We start from the raw sequence: 21,541 nt of genomic DNA on the forward strand, positions 1-21,541 counted from the left end.
CTATAGGCCCCCTTTAAGTATTGGAAGGCCACAATAAAGTCTCCTCACAGCCTTCTCTTCTCCAGGCTGAACAACCCCAACTCTCTCAGCCTGGCCTCACAGGAGAGGTGCTCCAGCCCTCAGATCATTTTTGTGGCCCTCCTCTGGACCCGCTCCAGCAGGTCCGTGTCCTTCTTATGCTGAGGGCTCCAGAGCCGGATGCAATACCCCAAGGTGAGGTCTCACCAGAGCAGAGTTGAGGGGCAGAATCACCTCCCTCGACCTGCTGGCCATGCTTCTTTTGATGCAGCCCAGGATTCGGTTGGCTTTCTGGCCTGCCAAGCGCACATTGCCAGCTCACGTCCAGCTTTTCATCCACCAGTACCCCCAAGTCCTTCTCCGCAGGGCTGCTCTCAATCCCTTCATCCCCAGCTGGTATTGGTACCAGGGGTTGCCCCAACCCAGGTGCAGGAGCTTGCACTTGGCCTTGTTGAACTTCATGAGGTTAATATGGGCCCACTTCTTGAGCTTGCCCAAGTCCCTCTGGATGTCATCCCATCCCTCAGGCATGTCAACTGCACCACTCAGCTTGGTATCATCTGCAAACTTGCTGAGGGTGCATTTAATCCCACTGTCTATGTCACTGATGAAGATACTAAACAGTACTGGTCCCAGTATGGACCCCTGAGGGACACCACTTGTCACCGATCTCCATTTGGACATTGAGCTGTTGGCCAGAACCCTCTGGATAAGACCATCCAACCAATTCCTCATCCACCAAACAGTCCACCCATCAAATCCATCTTTCTCCAGATTTAGAGAATAGGATGTTGTGGGGGACTGTGTCAAAGGCCTTACAGAAGTCCAGATAGATGACATCCGTAGCTCTTCCCTTGTCCACTGATGCAGTCACTCCATCACAGAAGGCCACTAGGTTGGTCAGGCAGGACTTGCCCTTGGTGAAGCCATACTGGCTGTCTTGAATCACCTCCCTGTGCTCCATGGGCCTTAGCATAGCTTCTAGAAGGATCTGAAGGTTTCATGATCTTCCCAGGCACAGAGGTGAGGCTGACAGGTCAGTAGTTCCCAGGGTCCTCCTTTCTACCCTTTTTAAAAATGGGTGCAATGTTTCCCTTCTTCCAGTCACTGGGGACTTCACCTGACTGCCATGACTTTTCAAATATTATGGAGAGTGGCTTGGCAACTACATCAGCCAATTCCCTCAGGACTCTGGGATGCATCTCATCAGGTCCCATAGACTATATATATATGTGTAATATTTTATCTGCTCTGGAAAGGACCAGACTCTTTAGTGAAATCAAGATGTTCCAACCAAAATATGATTAGGAATTGAGCCTATTTCTTGCTCTACAGCTTGTTCCTTTTCCAGCTCCCCTTCTACATGCTCTTTCCAGCACTGCCACTGCTCTTCTGTGGGCAACTTCCAGGCATCTAAGTCCTTGCTAGGAAAATAAATATTGTTCTTCAAACCATACCTGGTTAACCATGCATGCTATTATTCTCACTGTGATTCTGTAATTTCCCATCCCTATGGGGGACATCTAGGGCCAGGAAACCATCTCTAGTTCCATAGGTTGCCAAATGACCTTAATATGAACATCCTTGGATTTGGTCATAGGATCTCTGAACTGTATACGGAAATACAGATTCTGCAGATCACAATCTGCAAACTAGTCATGAGAATCTAATGGGCAAATTATGGAGGTCACTATCTGGAACTCCAAAAGAATGAAGTTAAGACATTGGACTTCCTGTCGCCATGGGGACAGCTCTGGTATCACTAACAATCAACTGACAAACACAGAACAGCATGCCAAACAACTACACCCTGCAAGAACAAGCATTGTTCCAGCACTGCAATACTGGAACAAGACATATGTAAGAACATCATAAGATTTTTTTTTTGTTTCAAGTATTGTCAGCCAAGCCCAAAGGTGTACCTTTTCAATTCTCAAATAATCTCAAGCACCTTGCAAGCAGCTAAACATGAAATAAACACACATGTACATGCAGTCTCTTCTGCTTCACTTCTTGAAGTTTCTTATTCCCAGTTCTCTTTACTCACCTCCCTGAATACACTTCTATTTCACAGGATGCTCAATCACTTTTTACTCCTTTTACTGTTTCCCACTCCAGTTCTCTCCACATCACCCACTTTGCTGAGATCTACCCATATTCCATTCCCTTCCTTAACCCAAAAGCTTGCAGATACCAAAAACTGCCCCTAGCTCCATGGGTGGAAGGAAGCTTCCATTTTCCTGGATTGTTTCTTCAACCTAGGTGGTTTTTTCAGTTCCAGCCAGATCATCTTCAGACTCCATTCCCCCTTGTACAAGAAAATGCATTGCTGCAATCCTCTCAGTATCAGTTGGGCAGCTGCCTCTGCTGACAGTAGACAAAACTGCAGTCCCAGCTGCTGAAGCTACCACACACGTCATCTATGCTTTAGATATTTTAGCTGACAAGAAAGCATTATTTCCATTCTCTTGCTGCTTTCATCTTCAAGGGTACAAATGACACACTTCCAAAGATGTATACAATTTTTTTTTAATGTATATCATATCACTTCACATTGCAAGGAGAGAGAGGGGTTGCTTGTAATCTAACGCAAAATCTTCAAGCCCAACAATTTGAATCACAAGTTCTTTAGCAAATGCAGAGCCTCCTTTATCTAAAAATGCAAGTTTACTGACTTCAAAGCGATGTTTTGCAACTATAACAAGCTGATTCTCCTGAGGGTATCAAATCTTTGCTACTGTTAAAACTACACATCAGCTGCAACCCTCACTGTCGCAAAAGGGGTATAGACTATCAAACTTCTTCCATTCATTATCCTCCTGTGATGGCCAACCACAAATCACTTCAATGTTACAGTGCTGAACCACGCTACCAGAGGATCACCGAAGAATCACCCATATTTATCCAGAGACTGATGAGTGTAGTTCAGCACTGAAAAGGCTTGGTTTCTTCAGAGGCCTTTCTCAACAGACATAGATCTGAGAGGTCCTTGTTATTTTGACCTCTCCTGTAGAGCAGCCAAAACAAGCAGGCATAGTGCTGCCATAAAAAATTTTAAAGCTTATAAAAAAATCTGGTTTACTGCCCTTTCCCCATGATGGCAACTGAAACATTCCTCTCCCCCCTCCCCCCATTAATTAAGAAACATTTACCCTATTTTGCAGAACACATTAGTCTAACACTCAAAATGGTTACGGGAAGAATCATAGAATCGTATAGGTTGGAAAAGACCTTTAAGATCATCCAGTCCAACCATTAACCTAAAGTCCACCACTAAACCAATTAAGGGTAGAGTAGCAATTTCACGTTTCCTGGCTTGGTGGCTGGATTATTTATAATGAAAGTAAAAACTAGGAATCATTAAGGTTGGAAAGGACCTCTAAGATCATCAGTCCAACCATCAACCCGACACCACCATGCCCACTAAACCATGTCCCAAAGTGCCATGTCTACCTGTTTTTTGAACACTTCCAGGGATGGGGACTCCACCACCTCTCTGGGCAGCCTGTTCCAATGCTTGACTACCCTCTCCGTAAAGAAATTTCTCCTAATATCCAATCTAAACCTCCCCTGGTGCAGCTTGAGCCCATTTCCTCTCATCCTATCGCTAGCTACTTGGATAAGAAACGAACACCCACCTCACTACAACCTCCTTCCCGGTAGTTGTAGAGAGCGATAAGGTCTCCCCCTCAGCCTCCTCTAAGCTAAACAACCCCAGTTCCCTCAGCCGCTCCTCACAAGACTTGTGCTCCAGACCCTTCACCAGCTTTGTTGCCCTTCTCTGAACATGCTCCAGCACCTCAATGTCTTTCTTGTAGTGAGGGGCCCAAAACTGGACACAGTATTCCAGGTGCGGCCTCACCAGTGCCGAGTACAGGGGGACAATCACCTCCCTGCTCCTGCTGGCCACACTATTCCTGATACAAGCCAGGATGCTGTTGGCCTTCTTGGCCACCTGGGCACACTGCTGGCTCATGTTCAGCTAGCTGTCACCCAGCACCCCTGGGTCCTTTTCTGCCAGGCAGCTTTCCAACCACTCTTCCCCAAGCCTGTAGCGTTGCATGGGGTTGTTGTGACCAAAATGCAGGACCCGGCACTTGGCCTTGTTGAACCTCATACAGTTGGCCTAGGCCCATCAATCCAGCCTGTCCAGGTCCCTCTGCAGGGCCATCCTACCCTTGAACAGATTGACACTCCCACCCAGTTTGGTGTCATCTGCAAACTTACTGAGGGTGCACTCAATCCTCTCATCCAGATCATCGATAAAGATATTAAACAAGGCTGGCCCCAAAACAGAGCCCTGGGGAACACTGCTCGTGAGCGGCCGCCAACCGGACTTTACTCCATTCACCACAGCTCTCTGGGCTCGGCCACCCAACCATTTTTTTACCCAGCGAAGACTACGCCCATCCAAGCCATGAGCTGCCAGCTTCCTAAGGAGAATGCTGTGGGAGACAGTGTCAAAGGCTTTACTGAAGTCCAGGCAGATGACGTCCACAGCCTTTCCCTCATCCACCAGGCAGGTCACCAGGTCACAGAAGGAGATCAGGTTGGTCAAGCAGGACCTGCCTTTCATGAACCCATGCTGGCTGGGCCCGATCCACACACGCCTATTGAGCACACTCAATATGAACCGCTCCATAATCTTTCCCGGCACTGAGGTCAGGCTGACAGGCCTGTAGTTCCCCGGGTCCTCCTTCCAGCCCTTCTTGTAGATGGGTGTCACATCAGCAAGCAACCAATGTTCACAACCTTCTTTTATTTCAAAATAACTCATGATCTTCAAACTGACTTGAGTTCACACTGAAAGTGTGATCTCCAAATTGTTCTGTATTCTGTGGACAGTACAGTGATTAGTACTCTAAAATGTGTTGTGTACTGCCTCCAGCTTGATCCACTACAGGAATATCTACAGTTTGCTTCATACGTACATTAAATGTTCCTCCCTTGACAACTGTCATAAATTTTTCAGATATTGTTCCAAGAACAGTTAGCATAAACCAGAAGTATGTGATACACCTGACATTTTAAGCCGTTTTCTTTTTGATATTATCTGGCTTAAACTTTATGTGCTGCAGTGGAAAAAGTCTGAAGACAGAGCCTCTTTAAAAGCAGGGCTCAGTAGGAAGACAATGAGATGTATGTGATTTCTCTTCAGAATAAACAATTTAAAAAAAAAAATTTTCCCCCAAATAAAATTGTACTTGAAAGCCTTTCTAAGCATGTTGATGGGGCAAAACAAAGAAACACTTTATTCTAGGACTTAGTTCTTCCAAAAGAATATCATTCTTTTCATGCCCAAGGTCTATTATTTTCTTTCCCATTTCCTCTTATTTAAATTCTACTAAAAATACGGTGGTTCCCATTCTCTGCTACTCACGCCTACCCCTCACCAGCTGTGAGGAGGCAAGTATTCACGCAGCTGAATAGTAACCCACTTTAGGAAACCAGTCCAACAAATGAACAAGAGAAAGCATCTTCTCAGCCAGATCTTTTCCCTGAGCCTGTTTACTGTGCAGCTTCACAAGCACTCGCATCAGAGCAATGAAGACACGATGCAACATCACAATTCAGCAGCCAGGGAAAGAAACCGCTTAGATCAGCGGTGCTGCTAAAAACAGACACCGACCTACGTATGGCTCATGTGCATTGACTGCTGTGAATTCTGTTCTGAAGGATACACCGTTCCTCTTGCACACTGCACAGAGCTTGGAAAGGGTCTCTATTTACACCCAAATCAATCAAACTGCAGGATAAAAGGGATAGCTCTGTTCTCCCTCTTGACTTGCAATCTCCTGTAGCATCAGTCAAATCAGCTCGTTGAAGCATTGGAAAATGAATTCTACATCAACAGAAAGTTAATTGCCTCAAGAATGACAGTGAGAACACCTGGCCAAGGAGAAGCAGAGCTGCTATTTCAACAGGGACTACAGTTAGGCTGGATTACACAAACTGAAGCTGCAAAACAATTGAGAACTGCCAATTCCACCTCTGGAGGAGATGCCCGAGAGTTTGAGACTATATATTCCATATTCCTAATTAAAGGCTGGACAAAATTAGTTTTAATTAAACTTAAAATAATTAAAACTTCTTGCAAGTTTCCTTTGTCTTCTGGAGATCTGCTTGATTATTTGGCTAACACTCAATAGTTTATTTAACATTCTATGAACAGAACATAAATAATACATGAAAAAATAATAACTACTACTCAAGAAAAAGAATCCAATCATTGAGCTTGAAAACTAAAACTGGTTTCATACATGGACAGGTCAAACCACATTCTCATTACATAGAAACAAGGGAAGTAGCTCCCACATAGCCAAGATGAAACAAACAACGAAGAAAGGAATAATGAAATTCAACCAAGAGCTCAAAGTCAAACCTTTCTCCTCCAACACAGACATTTGAATTACCACTATTTGCTAACAAAGACTAAGGAAATACCAGGATCTACACAGTAACTGAAAAATAAAGGCTGAGGTGGGTCCTGTTTTATTTTTTTCTGTCCTGTGGGTTACAGTCCTACAATTCACTACAGCATTTGCCTTTTGTGTTGTGTATGTTGGGTTGTGCTCAAATCCAAAATAACCCACACAATACTTCCTAAGGATGGCTACTCAGTCATATGCCCCACATCCTGCATTTGTGCATTCGGTTATTCTTACTGAAATGTAGGACTTTACATTTTTTATTTCTGAACTTTCCATCCCCCCCACCCCGATCTCAGTGTCTGCATTTTCTTCAAATAATTTTAAATTCTAGCTTCCACCTCACACACTTGCATGCAGTCAATGAAGTTATAAGTGCTGCTGCCTCTTTGCAAGGACTTCGGACAAACGTCCTAACCACTTGTCTTAACTATTTGCAAAATTACAGTTCAAATCTTCCCTTCCTTTCTGGAAACTGAAAGCTCCTCCTGCTGGCCTTTTGTTGAACTAAACACAAACCAAAATAAATACTTGCCAAGCCAAGGAAATAGAAAAATGCAACAATAACATTACTGGTATTTTAGTATGTTTCAGTATTTGGTGTTGAGAAAAACAAAGCTAAGAAAAATCTCACTCTACAGCAAGCACAGAATAAAAGGTAACTCCAAGGATTTGCCTAAAAGAAACAGATTATCCACACTATCAGAAACAGCGTGAAATCCAATGTTTTCTTTGCATGGCAAACAATCTGCTGCTCTGACATAAAAACAGCGATTATTAATTATTTTCCTACTGCAGTTGAGGAGTAAAACAAGTTAAAATATCAACTACAAAGGTAAGAAATCCAAAGATGACTCACAGTCACAAGCATTACTGATTAGTCTTCTCACATAAAATTACCTTAGGAAACTACCAGAATTTTAGTCATAGGTTTTTATTACTTCTGATCAGGTGTGATTTGCATAAAGAACCAAAAGATGGTTGCTCAAAAAAATAGATATTAAGAGTAACTATTCAATTTTGGTGGGCTTAAAGAAACCCACAATATATTAACAGCCAAGAGTAGACTTGCAAAGCTCCACTTGAAAAGTAGTATTTCTCCATCCTACATGTCTTTAGCAGAAGTTCAAAGCAGATTTCCAGATAACTTGAGTCAGAGACAGAACAGTTTGAGCCACCAGACTGTACAAAGTTAGATAATCTTGTAATTATTTCAAGTGACAATCGAATACAAAAGACATAGATGGAGATGCATTAACTAAAACTCACATATACATAGATGAATGTCCAGGTTAGTCCAGTAAAGCCAGTAAATAACTATCAGATTAATTTACTGCTTGAAGTTCACCTGAGAGTCTGAACTCAAACATTAGCACTGTTCCAATTTTCTGAGATTGCCAAATATTTCAGAGTTTGAGAAGAACAAATATCAGCAGAATAAAACCATCACCCAACTTTTAATGCTTTGCATCCAGTTTACCTGCTCCTTAAAAAGATTTCAGAATTCACTGCTCTTACTTTTTTTCCCCTCCACTGCTCCTCCCAGCCTTGGGAAAACAGTCATTTTTTGGAAAACATAAACAAAAAAAAACCCCACCCCAAAACTGTATATACTGTAGGAAGAGAGAGGTCAGTCCCAACCAATATGAAAAAAACCACATCACGGTACCAGGACACCAAGCAAAGAATTTTCATTTCAGTGAGCAACTCTTTCATTCTAACAAGATCCAAAATAAAAGCTTAAATTATGCACATCTTCTGGTTACTCCCTGGTGTGGCAAAGTTTTCAACAGTCTTTGGAAGCTAATTTATCACTGACTGCACAGACATCGTAACTGAAGTCCCCATAATACACCATTAAGGTCAGCCTTTAAAGATGACTCACCCCTCTCTCTCAGTCACTCCCCATCTTCTGCAAGCAACTTTCACTAGAACTCTGCACCATTTGCAGATGAGTCAACACATTCTTAATCCCACCTTCCTGATTTATCAGTAACTCAAACTGGTAATTGCATTTTCCACTTCAATGAGCTAGACGAACTTGGAAATTTTCCTATCTGCTTTCTTAGTTTGGAACTGCCAGATTTTTTATTAAACCACTATAAATAGCCACAAACTTCAGAAAAGCCAAAGCACTATTTAGACGGCCATAATCTTTTTGAAACAAGTTAATTCAACCTTGCTGATAAAAAGTCCATACTTGTTTACTGACCACCTATTCTCTTTTTCCCCCACTTGTTACTAAGTCTGCCAAATTGACCCTCCTATTCCCTCCAGGTCCTTTCCCTTCTGGTTATGAGAGGCAGAAACTTTCGAGGGTGGCATTTCATAGAGATTTTTCTCTTCTCATGCACAGCACAGAGGTGAGCCTAGTGCTCCCAGATCACACATCTTCTCTTTCAGTATGGTCAGCAGAGTGCACTGCATGTAAGAACTGGGCTTTACACAGAAAGATATAGCACATCCAACGCAAGTTATGTTAGTTATTCCCTCATTATCCATACCAGTCACCTACAGTGGAAAATAATGCTCCCCCTCACAACTTCCTCCAGCATTCCCCACTTGTCACTCCAATTCATCTAGCTCAGCAGTTCTGATAAATAAGCCAGTCACCAGCCATTATCACTGCTCAATTAAACAGCCATGTCAACAGGGAGGGATTAATTACTTCGGGACTTTGAAGACCTGCAAGACCTTTAGCAATATATAAGAAGAAAGAGATGGTAAGCACAATTGTCTAAGTGCTCTACACAGCCATTCCTCAGCAGAGGAAAGGGTAACCAACAAATTATTAAAAATGCAGTAATCAACACTAAAGATTACTTTAATATTTTTCTTGAGAATACATGTAAGCCTGTGGCATTCATCATCTTATGATATCATTCAGGCCCTGAGTTTAATAACAAACTCAGATCTAACATTTAAATGTGTAACACCTTTGCTTGCGTAAGATAAAATATGCAAGTAAGATGCAAACCACAGTTTTCCAGAATATTTTTAATTTTCTTTTTGAAGCAGCAAATGCTGACAGTCACCACCATAGCCAGGAACACTGGAACTGATCATATGCAAAACATCCAAGATCTCGTGCTGTTGCAACTAATATAATACATATAATACGCTTTGAACTGGAATGCTGTATGTATAAAGAGCCACCAGCAAGCGTACACAGAGAAGATGTAAAAAAAACCAAAAATTTTAATTACTAGGCAAGCTCTTTTTAAAACAGTTCGAATTTGTAATGCTTTTAACCTCATCTTGTATGACTGAAGCTTGTGGTCTGGAGTACTGCATGTCCCTCATTTGTCCTACAGTTGTAACAGCCAAGGAGTTCTGTCACAACAACAGCAAGCAGAATGTCTTGCATTATGAAAAATACATCTTGGAAAGCAAATTTCAAGTAGTAACGCCCAATTTTGTCAATTTAAAAGTGCAGGCAAAAACTTTTACATTACCCTGTTGAGATAAGTATCTAGTCCTCTTTACACAAAAGGGTATCTTTAAAGACCTGCCTAGGTTTCATAGTAATCAGTTATCACCAACAACTGCCCTCAGATTAGGAATTTAAAAGCAAATAAATTACACTCGTCCAACATAACGTTATTTCCTCAAGCTAACCTGACCTTTAATGACAAATACACTTCCAAAAAAAAAAAAAAAAAACCACCCATACGCGCAGAGTTGAGCCTTACTAGTTTCAGACCTCAAACTCAGAAATGCTGTGTGCAAACACCGGCAAGTACACAGCACTGTAAAGTCGACGGAGGAAAAAAAAAAAAAATTACCAGTTTCATGAACATACTGCCCTTACAAGTTACTCCTACGTTTGCCTCCTGAGCCTAAGCAAATGGGAAAAAAATGACAATAACCCCACTACGCTAAGTTCAAAGGCCCAAAGTGCAAGTCAATCATCTTAGAAGGCAAGACAGGGAGGTAAGGGCAGGCGCAGAGGGCAGGGCGGATCTCGCTGGGCTGAGACCGAGCTCGGCATCGCGGACCAACACCGCCGCCCCACGACGGGAGCGCAGACTGTCCCAGCACACAGACACAAAAAAAAATTTTTTAAAAAATCGCTAATGCGAATACGGCTGCCCTTGGTAGTGAAACTACGCTGTCAATCGTGTTATCGGCTGGCCAACGTCAGAAAAATGTACAAATATTATAACAGACGTGTGCAGGAGTAATCACTGTTTTCCTGTAACTCAGCCTAAAACACACACACACAAAAAAAAAAAAAGCGAAACGTGAGTCATCATTGGGCTGCTATAACGATTCTAAATAACTTCCCACGTACAGGAAAGTCACCTAAAGACGACATAAACAACTTTAAACTTACAATGGGAACCCCAAGAAGCAAATTATTCGTGAAATCCTATAAATCACACACGGTGTAATACAAACCCGATGAAACAGCACTCTTTACGGCCTACAGAAAATAATGGCAATCCCATGAAACATTACACCCAAGTACAGAGCCCGTGGAATGGGAGTGGTAGAAAAAAAAAAAAAAAAAAGAAAAAGAAAACATATCACCTATCTTTTTTCAGAGTAAGAAACACAACTCGAGATTTTTAATATTACGCACAAAAGCGTTTAACCGACGATGAAAGCAAAACCAAAAAAACACATTACTGCTTTTTTTAGGAGAGAGGAATAGAAACAAGAAAATGTTAACCAACGCCTCCCAAAATTTCTGCATTTCCCTTGCGGGGTAGGGGGTAAAAACCGGTATGAACGTAGTTTTATTTCTGCCCGTATCCGATCAAAAAGTAACCCGGAGCTCCGCACCTCCCTACCATGATGAATCACGGTCTCTCCCTGCCAAGCCTCGCCGAGCCGCCTTACCTTAAAATTGCTAGAGTTGACCCATCCTGTTAGTTCGTCGATCACTTTGTCAAGGCGCTGCTGGTCCTGCTCCAGATCGGGGGACCTCGCCGGGTCGCCCAGGTACTCCAGCAGCTCCTGGCCGACCTGCATCCTGCGGCCCACGTCCTTCTGCTGCACCTGGTCGCAGAAATAATCCATACCGGCAGGCTCCATCCTCGCCCGCTGCGGGAAAGTTTTTTCGCAGGCGAGCCCACCGGCTTCAGGGCCGAAAGGGCGGCCGGGGCAGGGCGGGCGGCAGCGGGAGGGAAACGCCCGGCGAGGCGGCGATCCCCGGCAGGGCCGCGCCGCTCATGAAGCCGCTCCGCGCCCTCTGCGCCCCGGCTCCGCGCCCGCCGCCTCCATGCGCACACGCACCGCAGGCCGCCGGGGGCAGGGGCGGCTTCCTCCGGCCTCCGCCCCGGGCCTGCCCGCAAGGTGAGGCCTCACGCAGGGAGGGAGGACGGGGGCCGGGGAGGCTGCGGCGGCCCGCCGGGAGCCGCCTCCTCGGGCTCGGGGCTTTCCAGCCGCCTCCGCCTCGTCCTAGGGGAGCCCGGGAGGGCTCCCGGCCGCCGCCCCTCCTCTTCCCCCGCCGGGGGACGGGAAATGGAGAGCGAGAGCGAACGCTAACGGGGCGGAGGGGGCTCGCAGGCACCTCAGCAGCGGGCGGGCGGCCGTGGGCTGCGGGGATCCCCGCGGGAGCTGCCGCCGCCGCCGCCGCCTCTCCTCCCTCCTCCCGCCCGCAGGCGCCGAGGAGCGATCCCCGGGCCGCCGCTCACCGCCGCGGGCACCGGCCCGTCCTCCCACGGACGCAGCAGCGGCGAGGCCGGGGCGGACCTCTCATGCTCCCGACACCGCGGCCTCCGGCCCCTCCTGCTCGCCCGCGGGGCAGCTTCCAAACTTCGTCCCGGCGCCGCCCGCCCGCCCGCCCGTTCGCTCTCTCTCTCTCGCTCGCTCCCCTTCCCCGTCAGCCCCGCCGCGGGCCGGGTAAGCGCCCACGGAGCCGCTCACGCTCCGCCGCGCCTTCCTCCGCCCGGCTGCGGCGCCGCCTCCGTCCCGTGGAAGTTGCGTGTCCCCCCCCCCCCCCGCCGCGCGCCGCGGGACGCCCCGGCCGGCGCCAGCGAGACTGGGCGTGGCGCGCGACGGCCCCGCCCCTCCCCTCCCCTCCCCCTCCCCCTCCCGCTCCCGCCTCTACCGGCGCCGCGCGCCCCGGCCGCCCTTCCCGGCCCGGTGCTGCGGCGGGCAGCACGCGCTGCCGGCGGCGCCCCCCCCAAACGCGGGTCGTGCGCCCTTGGTGGCGGGCGGCGCATGCGCCCTCCGCCCCGCACGGCGGGCTTGGCCGCCGCCGCCGCTGCCCTGCCGCCCGCAGAGGGGAGGCCCCTCCCGGCGGTGCCGGGCCAGGAGGAGGAGGAGGAGGAGGAGGAAGTGTTGACAAACGGGGGGAGCGGGGCGAAGGGTGCTGGGGTGCCCCCCCCCCCCCCGCCCCCCTGGCTTGGCCCGGCCCGGCCCGGCTCGCCTCGGCTCGCTCGCGGGCTGCCTTCTCCACCAGCCCGCCCCCTGGCGGGCGCGCGAGCAGCCCGGGCTGTTGGGCGGTCGTGGCGGCGCTGAGGGGAGGTGGGCGAGGATGGCGGCGGAGGGGGGGGGGGGGGGCGGTGGCTGCTGCCCCTCGCTGTGGTTTTTTTTCCTCCTTCCCCACTCGGGGTCTGGGTAGCCGGCTGCCTCAGCGCGGCCGCTGCCTGGCTCTCCTTACCGGCGGCGAAGGGGAGGAAGCTGTGCGAGAAGGAACAGCGCGGAGAGCTGACCTCTGTGGGCCGGTAACACAGGCAGGGAGCCCCGCTGCAGCGGGCAGAGGGGTGTGCGGGGGGGGAAGGGAAGCTGCTGGCTTTCCGGCGCGGTCCCGGCTCTGTGAAATGGTGCCCCGCAGCCTGTGTCGCCCTGCCTTCTGCCCTGGTTTCAGGTGGAGAGGCACCCGGGGAGCCAGCTCGGTACGCAGGGTTAGGTTAACTCTGCGGTGCGGCTAACCCACAGACTACCGGGAACTGACTTTATTTAAAACAGAGACCCTTCAGTGCAGGGACTGCGCCTGGAGGTGGTGTTTCAGGGCCCGTCTAAACTGGTCCAAATCCCCTTGATGGTAGGAAGGCGAAAGGCGGCCCTGTCCTGCTCCCGCACTCCACCCTGACCTAGCAGTGTGTTCGGGTGGCCTCTCGGGCCTCTGGAAGTCTGGCTGTGGTTTTCACATGCAAGGAAAGCAAAGGGAAAGGGAAGGAGGTCGCTTTCCCCTTCCTCGGCCCAAGCTGCTCTGCTTGGGCCCGGTCTCATCCCCTGGGCCGTGTCCTGCGCTCGCTGACCGCTTTGGGTTGATTTAGCGGGGTACATGACAAAGAGTTGGTGTCGGCGAGTGGGGCTGGCTCCCAGGTCTGAAGGGCAGAAGCTTGGGCCTCGGGGGATGAGAAGTGTAACATCCCCTCTCAATGGCAGTGGCCAGCGATGTTGGCCTGCTGTCCCTCGGACATTGGGAGGATTCATGTTATGCTAAACTGCAAGCTGCTGTTGATACAGGCGGTCCTTTTCTTCCCCTGCTGTCATGTATACAATCCTTCCCTTTCTTACAGCTGGTGCTTATTTGACTTCATGTAAACAATTCAGGGAGATAATTTTTTTCTTTATTTTTCTCCCCCCCCCCCCCCCCCCCCCCCCCGAATTAGCTTTTTGCTGATTCAGGTTCCTAAATTGCCTCACTTTGGGGTTAAGCAAGTGCCAGAATTGGCACGGGGAAAGTAGAAGCAGCCAGCCAGAAGCTAGACAGGGGAGCCGAGGGCTGGTGGGACCTCTTCCGATGCCAGCCGTTGTGTCATGAAAGCTCAGCTTACTTTCAAGACAGCACAGTCTGGCTGTCTCGCTTGCCTCATTAGTCCTAATGCTGGGGAAGGGTGAGACTGCAGGAAAGTGAGGTACTCCCTTCATTTGGCTGCAGGATTTAGACAGGTGTAAACTGACTGAGGAACCGCGCCTGCAAATTGCAGTTTCACAGCAGTGTAAACCAAACTAAGTTGCTGCTACTGTGGTCCTACTTGTCTGCTTCTCACAAATCGCATTTGCAGGAATTCTGCACTTCCTTTCTGTCCCGTGCACTGACATCTGTGTGACCTTGCAGAGGGCTAGTTCAGGGAATTGATCTGGCAGAAAAAAGAGATCTCTGTTCACGGGCATAGCAGAAGGCAAGACCACAAGCAGCCTTTTGTTGGTTCTGGTGTGATGTGGCAAATTTGGGATCCCATGCTTGATCGGTCCCTAGGCATTACAATAATGAAGATAGTTAAAAAGATTATCGATGCCTTTAAAACAGAAATGTATGTATTGTACTTCGAGCTTATTATAATTTTACAAAAAGATTATGAACTGCTCATTGTGTTTTCACAATGGATTTCCCTGGGCACATATAAAGAACTGTAATTTTGGATGGAGCCTGAATAGTTCTCGTCCTGTGTGTGCAATGCCATTTACAAAGATAGATTATGAAAACTTGGTATGGAATTACTCATTGTTTTTATTGAAAATGGGACTCCACAAACTGCTGGAAATGGAAAAATAAATAACAGAAAAATAAAACTGCATTGTTATATTTTTTCAGTGCACTAGAATCTGATTGACTGGTGTTATAAGTTTAAAAAGTAAATTTCTTGTTTTGAAAGTTTTAAAAGTCACTGTTGATCTAATAAGATTGGCTAAATAGAAAAGAACTGAGTAGATGATACTGTATTCTTGGGGTATCAAGAACTATAAACAGTTTCAGTCCACCAAACTTTCTGGAAAAGACACGTAATTTAAAATTCACCTTTCGTTATAGTCCAAGTTAATGTCAGTCTCTCAAGACAGAAAATCCGAAGCAAAAAGAGGGGGGAAAGCTCGTGGCGCTAGCTTTTCTGAATTTCTCTTGATTCAAAGCACATACACTGATTAGGTAATCTAATTGCTGTGAGTAGCATTGAAGCAGAGGAGAAGGGTGAAGTATAGTAAGATATACACTTGAAATGTTGAAACTATTTTGTCAACCCAAAGACGACATCACAAAGCTATGTTAAGGGCAAAAAGCCATGCTGGGATATGTGGCTTTTTTTTTTTTTTTTTTTTCATTTCACGTAATAAGTATTTTCTTAGAAAACACAGGAGAAAATAATTGCCTCGCTGTAAAATCAGAGGATTAGGCTACTGTATTTCATCCTGTTACTACCTGCCAGCACTAGTGCCTTTATACGGTACGGGCACTGATATAACACTAGAAAATTGGTAGCCTTTTTATTGCTGAGGCATTCTGATAAGATCAAGGCAATTTCCTTTGACATCCTAGCACTGAACAGAATTGTCTTTTTTGTGGGATCAGTAAATGTTGGTTCATTTCTTCCTCTGTGAACAAATAGCATTTTGATTTGTTCAGCAGAGCTTCTGGATACTCATTTCTTTTTTTAGCAAGGCAGGAGTAGCACTCTAACATTGAATCTAGAGCAGTCCCGCAGCTTGGACAAAGGGCATGGTTGTGTTGTTAGGTGTTCTCACAAAGTCCCAGTGGACTTTATACCTAGATATAAAGGGCTAGGCTCCAAAAAGAAGGCATTTTCATTCAAGCCAAAGATCTTTTAAAGCCTCTGTTCTCAGTTAAGGAGATTGCTGCCTTTGGAATGCAATCTTCTTTTTGATGTGCAAGCATGTGAGCGCAAAGCCATTGCTCTTGTGTGTTTGTACAATGCATAATATTTTGTAGAGGAATTAAGCCCCGTAACTGAACGCAGAATCAAGATTTCCTTCAGTCTTCTCAGTATGACTTGCTAGCAACCAGAGCAATTACAGCAGGACCTGAGGTAAATGACACTAATCCAGTGAGGCACATTTCTAACCCGAATCGCACACCAAACCTGTTTCTACGCCCCCATCCCATACAAGCGTGCTGCACAATTACCACATGTGACATCCTGTTCTGAAAAAGGTGAGAATCATAGAGAGAGACAGGCTGGGGAGGGAGAATGCTGTGCTCTTTGTTCCTTTGGCTGATAAGAAAGTGCGTACTTTATTCCTGGCTCTGTTTCTACCCTCTTTCCTTTCCTAGCAGTAGCTTTAACAGGCGGAGACCTCGTGCAACCCAGTTATTGTTCTTCTGTAGCGGGCCTGTCAGTCGTTCCAGCAGAAAGCTCCTTCCACAGACTGACTTCCACTTCGGAAAAATGCTTCCTACAAAGAAGATGTAATCCCATCACTGAAAGAACCGTAAAAATCCCTTAAAACTCCTCTGATTAAAAGGTCTCTTTATCACAAATGGCAAGCGCAGGCCGTAATAATAAAAATAGAGTGAATTTAACCATGAGTCACTCAGAAAGTTCCCATAAACTACACTTGACGTAGCCTAAGTTGACACTGAAGAAATCTATGAGAAAGTTGTCCTTACATTCCTGTCGGATTCCTCAGCAGCCGGGATGACACTTCTACATCATGTTCCACCCTGGGTGGCTTGAAGCAAATGTTCAGGTTGCGTCTTGGATGTGGTGTCCTTCAATCACATACCACCTCCTTTTAATGTATTCTGGAATAACCATAGGCTTTTATTTGGTTATAGGTTGGAGATCAGTACATCGAGGTTTTTCTTAATACTGTCAAGAAGTATAACAGTGTCATATTGTGCTATTTTAAGCAGGAATGTGGGATTTTTTTGTTATACATGTCATGTTGTATAGGTATTCATTTTGCATCTTTTCTTACCTTAATTGTAAAAAGATGATGTGTATCTTTTGAAGCTGAATATATCACTGTTTTGAATTCCTCTCTCCGAAATGAAGAATATCAGAATAATGAAGTAATAAATAGCTTCTGAATATAAATCAATTCCTTCACGAAGGAAAGTTCTTCTGATGATGGTACAATATATAGGTACCAAGCTGGTTGAAGTATTGCCCATTTTCCTCAGAACGCCTTAAGGATGAAATGACATGTAAGTGTATTAAAAATATACTCGGTGAATTCTGCTGCATTTTGGCTTGTGCCATGGATGTTCGTGAAATTACATATTTAATATCGATCGCTTTCATATGCTCATTTATAGAACAGAAGTTGAAACTAGTAGTCTGGTATTTTTCTTGAGTCAATTTGATTACAGAAATGAGGCGTGAGGGGGATCAGACTGATGCCTGATTACTGGATTACTCCAAGGCATTAATTTGTTTCTTATTGTCAAATGTGTTTTAACATGTAGGTACTGCCATTAAATAGTTCAAATATGATTCATTGGCTAATTTTCTTGATATGTGTGGGGCAGAGAAGGAAGAACAAATGAAAAACTATGGTAATGAAAAATAGTAACAACAGATCAAGAAAATAGTGTCAGAATTAACGAGTAAGTGGCCACTTCTCTTTTATCATGTTAGTCTATCATGTCTTCTATAATTACTCAAAGCACTGCTGCATAACTTAGTATCCTTTATGTCATTTTTGTACAGTGGCAGAGATGTTTGTCTCTAGTGGTAGAAGTATTTAACTGTGGTTTGTCAAGTGAATGATTGCATCTGTTTTGTGCAGCAGGTTAGTTCGCTAGACCTTGATCGAATATGCTTTTCTATCTTTAAATTTCTGTGGTGGAATATGATGTGCCAGTGTTCTGTGTGAAACGTTTGCATAATGTTGCTGTATAATGATTTTGTGTCATGCTGGAAAAATTCGGGATGCAATAGCTTGATGTAATAGTCCATCAGTACAAAATTTTATAAATTGTTAAATTTAAGAAATTGATTAAACTTTTAGTTAAAACATCTGTGAGAACTGTTTCAATATAGATGAAATTACCTTTGTATTGTCACGCTACTGTTTGTAGCAGCAGTACAAAAGAGCCAGGAAAGGATCCAAAATACTCGATTCGTCTGACCTGAAAAGTAAAAACTAGTGAGCACACAGTGTACTGCACAGTAGTATCAAGGGACGTGTAGCTGGGTGTATTTTGGCCTTGGACGGGCAAAATCTCTGTTCTTGCAAAACAAGTCATGGCATTTTTGTTATCTGCCGGAAGCTTGCAAGACAGTGAATGCCCTGAAGAATGTGAAAAGCCATGCAGAATGGTATCCTTCTCATTACACAGAAACAACTTTCCAAACCAGGCAGTGTGTTGATACTCATCCTGGTAACACTAGTGCAGTGTCAGACTCTGCCCGCATTTACACAAAGCGACCCACTTCTCGCTGCATGGCAATTAGAAGGGAAAGGGGAAAAACATGTATGATCTGATTTGTTGGTCTCTGGTTTGGCTTGCTTTTTTTTTTTTTTTCCTGTAAAGCAAACCCTACCGTAAATAGGACCAGATTCCGCAGTCGTTTATTGCTTGAGTAACTCCTACATTACCAGTATTGATCACAAAAGGTTTTCTCAGGTAAGAAGCAGCTGCAGGACTCTTCCTCAGAAAGAGTTTTCCTTACATACATGTAGTTTAATGCATACATAAAGTTACAGACATATAATTTAAAATGTTTGGGTTTTTTTTTTCATAAAGAATTGTATGCATTTACATTTTGGGATTAAGCTGACTGAATTTTTTGGCTGTTGCCTAATTTTGACATGCTTTTTCTCTGTAGTTTGAAAAAAAAAAACCCACAAAGTTGTCTGGCTGCTTGAGAGCTCCCTCTCGTGGTAAAATTTCTTGGAAGATCTTTGCAAGTATTCCCGTCCAAAGGCATGTAGTTGAAACTTTATCTACCGGATCTATTACTGATAACGCTGTGCAGCAAAAGAAAGAAGCCAAGCTAGCAGTTGTTGCAGATCATATTTTTCGCTTGGCTGTCCAACCTTCTCACATAGAACCCTACTGGTTTGGTATGGATGCAAATATCAGTCGGCATTTGGGGGGAATTTCTGTAAATGAGTATGCATATGAAAAAAAATAAAAGTATTCACCTGTGTTCTAGGAAAAAAAACATGTCATGGATGATTTTATTTTTTTACCCTGAAAAGAATAAATTATTGTCCTTGTCTAGAATAGTTTAGAATCTCTTGTATCTGGTTTGGTGCTCCTGAATGTGCAGTTTCAAGCAGACTGTACTTACTACAGCCATCAGCAGCTTTGACCAAATACCCACTATTAGAGGTCTACGCTGTACAAGGGTGTGCTTTTCCTAAATTGCTTTGCTGTACAGAACTGTCGCTCACTCTGTGCAGGAGGAATACCAAGGGTTCGGAAAAAGAGGCTCAGACATTCTCCCTCCCCTGAGTCTTGACCTCCTGTGCCTCACCTGGGAAAAGATGTGGATCTGCAGCATCAGGGACTAAAGCAGGAGCCACAAATCCTGCAAACCTCTTGTGCAACGCGGTGGAGTCATTGCAACTGGCTCTTTATGTCTCCTGTGAGAGAGGCTGAGTCACGCTTTTTGGTACCTCCGCACCAGCCGATACAAGGGAGTGTGAGGGTTGCATCTAAGAATACAGAGGGTGCACCGATTCTCCCAGTTTTCCTATGGTTAAAGTGGTGGCCTATCCCGATCTTCCAACCAAGAGTGAATCATACCATTTTAGAATGAAAATTGAAATGAGATAATAGCCATAAATACAGCTCTGAAAATAATAGCACATGTAAATCGAGTAAAACAGTGGAAAAAGCAAGGTAGATTATGGGGGAAAACAGTAAGGTTGTTTTTGTGTATGTGTATCATGTGGGTTCTGAAGTGGACTGTTTAAATTAAATGTAGTTGAATTCATAGTGTTTTAATAATCAACAGCTCGCTCTGTCAAGAAAATAAAGCATTTAGTCACACATAGTTATCTAACTGGGAAACAAGTAACAAGACCGCATGAATTCAAGCCACTCAAATTCAGGCAATTTTTGAAAACTAAGGTTGGATTCAGATCCTATGGCTCTGACCAGTGTCAGGGATTGGGCTTGCTATTGTGCTTTTTTTTACTTGCAGGAAGAGGTTGAGGTACTGATGTGATGTGGACTGATGGGATCTTTCAAAGAAAGTATGTGGAAACAATAATTAATCGAAGTAATAAAAATGAGTAAAAGTTTCTTATCATTAAAATGTAATATAATTGTAGAACTTAATGATACATTGTTATATAAACATATATGCACAAATTTAATTTAAAAAACAACCTGTTTCAAAGAATTGTTCAGAACATCTTCCAACTTTTCTTTGGTATTTATTGAACCCATGTAGATCTTGAGTTTACTTCCCAACAAATTCTATAGCCGCTAATTTGTTTGATGTTTGCAGATGCCTTTTGACACATATATGTAAGGAATTTGATATTTATTTACTGTAATCCATAAAGTTGCAGTTAGGACTTTCATAAAACAACATTTAGATGCCAATCTAGCAGTATTTTAATAAAAATTTTAGGTACATCACCATTTCTACATTCTAGAATGGAAATGGTTAGAGAAGTGAACGTACAGATTTGATATACAGGCACTTTGAACAGACAAAATTTCTTGGAGTCAAATTATGAATAGGGGTTTTGTTCTCCTTTTGGAGCCTCTCTCTTTCCACTGAGAAAATTCACTTATCCACATTGGAGGTCTGGGGGACTATTTCACTATAGACAAATCAAGAAAAAAATGTCATCATATGGACAACAATATAATGTAACTTTTTTCTATAAAAACGCAAGTAATATCATGCAAATTTGTGGCAGCAGAAGTGGACTCTCTTTAATCTGCTTTTAACTGAGTAACCATAGTGTCTGTGATGCCTCAATTATGAATTCCCTTTTTTTTTTAATATTGTATGACTCATAGCAGAAACATTCTTGTATTCATTGCCAGCATTTAAAGACAATAAGCAGCCTATTTAGAAGTAAATTGCTATTGAAATAAAAATTTCTGCATACGGGTATTTCTGCATACAAATGTATCCTGTGCTATGGATTTTCCAGAACACATATATGCCCAGTGCGTAAGTGAGCAAGCGTATGAGTGCTCGAAGTGACAAGAGATGCAAAGCCCTGTCCCCAGCACGGTACACGGCCGTCTTCGCAGTGGGTGTCTGAACCTTCCCCTGCATCCACTCTAACGGATGTCACGACAGACGCTCATAGGAAATTGAGAATGTATAAAAGCGAGAGTGATTAGCCAACCATCATCTATGACCAGAGTTTAAGTCCATTCAGTTTAGATACCTGCTTATGTTAAACACGTTGGCTGATTTTAAACTAGTTTAAATGCCAATCTACAGCCCGATCCTTTGGGAAGGAAAAAGACTGTA

At 44.7% G+C, this 21,541-nt stretch overlaps 1 protein-coding gene across 19 annotated transcripts in view; it reads right to left on the bottom strand.

Annotated features, from left to right (window-relative positions):
* Nucleotides 1–11,506, bottom strand: part of CLASP2 (cytoplasmic linker associated protein 2) — a 149,043-nt gene extending 137,537 nt beyond the window's left edge. For all 19 annotated transcript variants that reach the window (XM_075706228.1, XM_075706227.1, XM_075706221.1 and 16 more), the window contains exon 1: nucleotides 11,292–11,506. In XM_075706228.1, coding sequence (XP_075562343.1) covers nucleotides 11,292–11,486 — 195 coding nt within the window. In that variant the 5' untranslated portion in view covers nucleotides 11,487–11,506. The remainder of the gene's footprint in view (nucleotides 1–11,291) is intronic.
* Between the last annotated feature and the right edge of the window lie 10,035 nt (nucleotides 11,507–21,541).

The sequence above is a fragment of the Pelecanus crispus genome, chromosome 2, assembly GCF_030463565.1.
Source record: "Pelecanus crispus isolate bPelCri1 chromosome 2, bPelCri1.pri, whole genome shotgun sequence".
Taxonomy (NCBI): domain Eukaryota; kingdom Metazoa; phylum Chordata; class Aves; order Pelecaniformes; family Pelecanidae; genus Pelecanus; species Pelecanus crispus.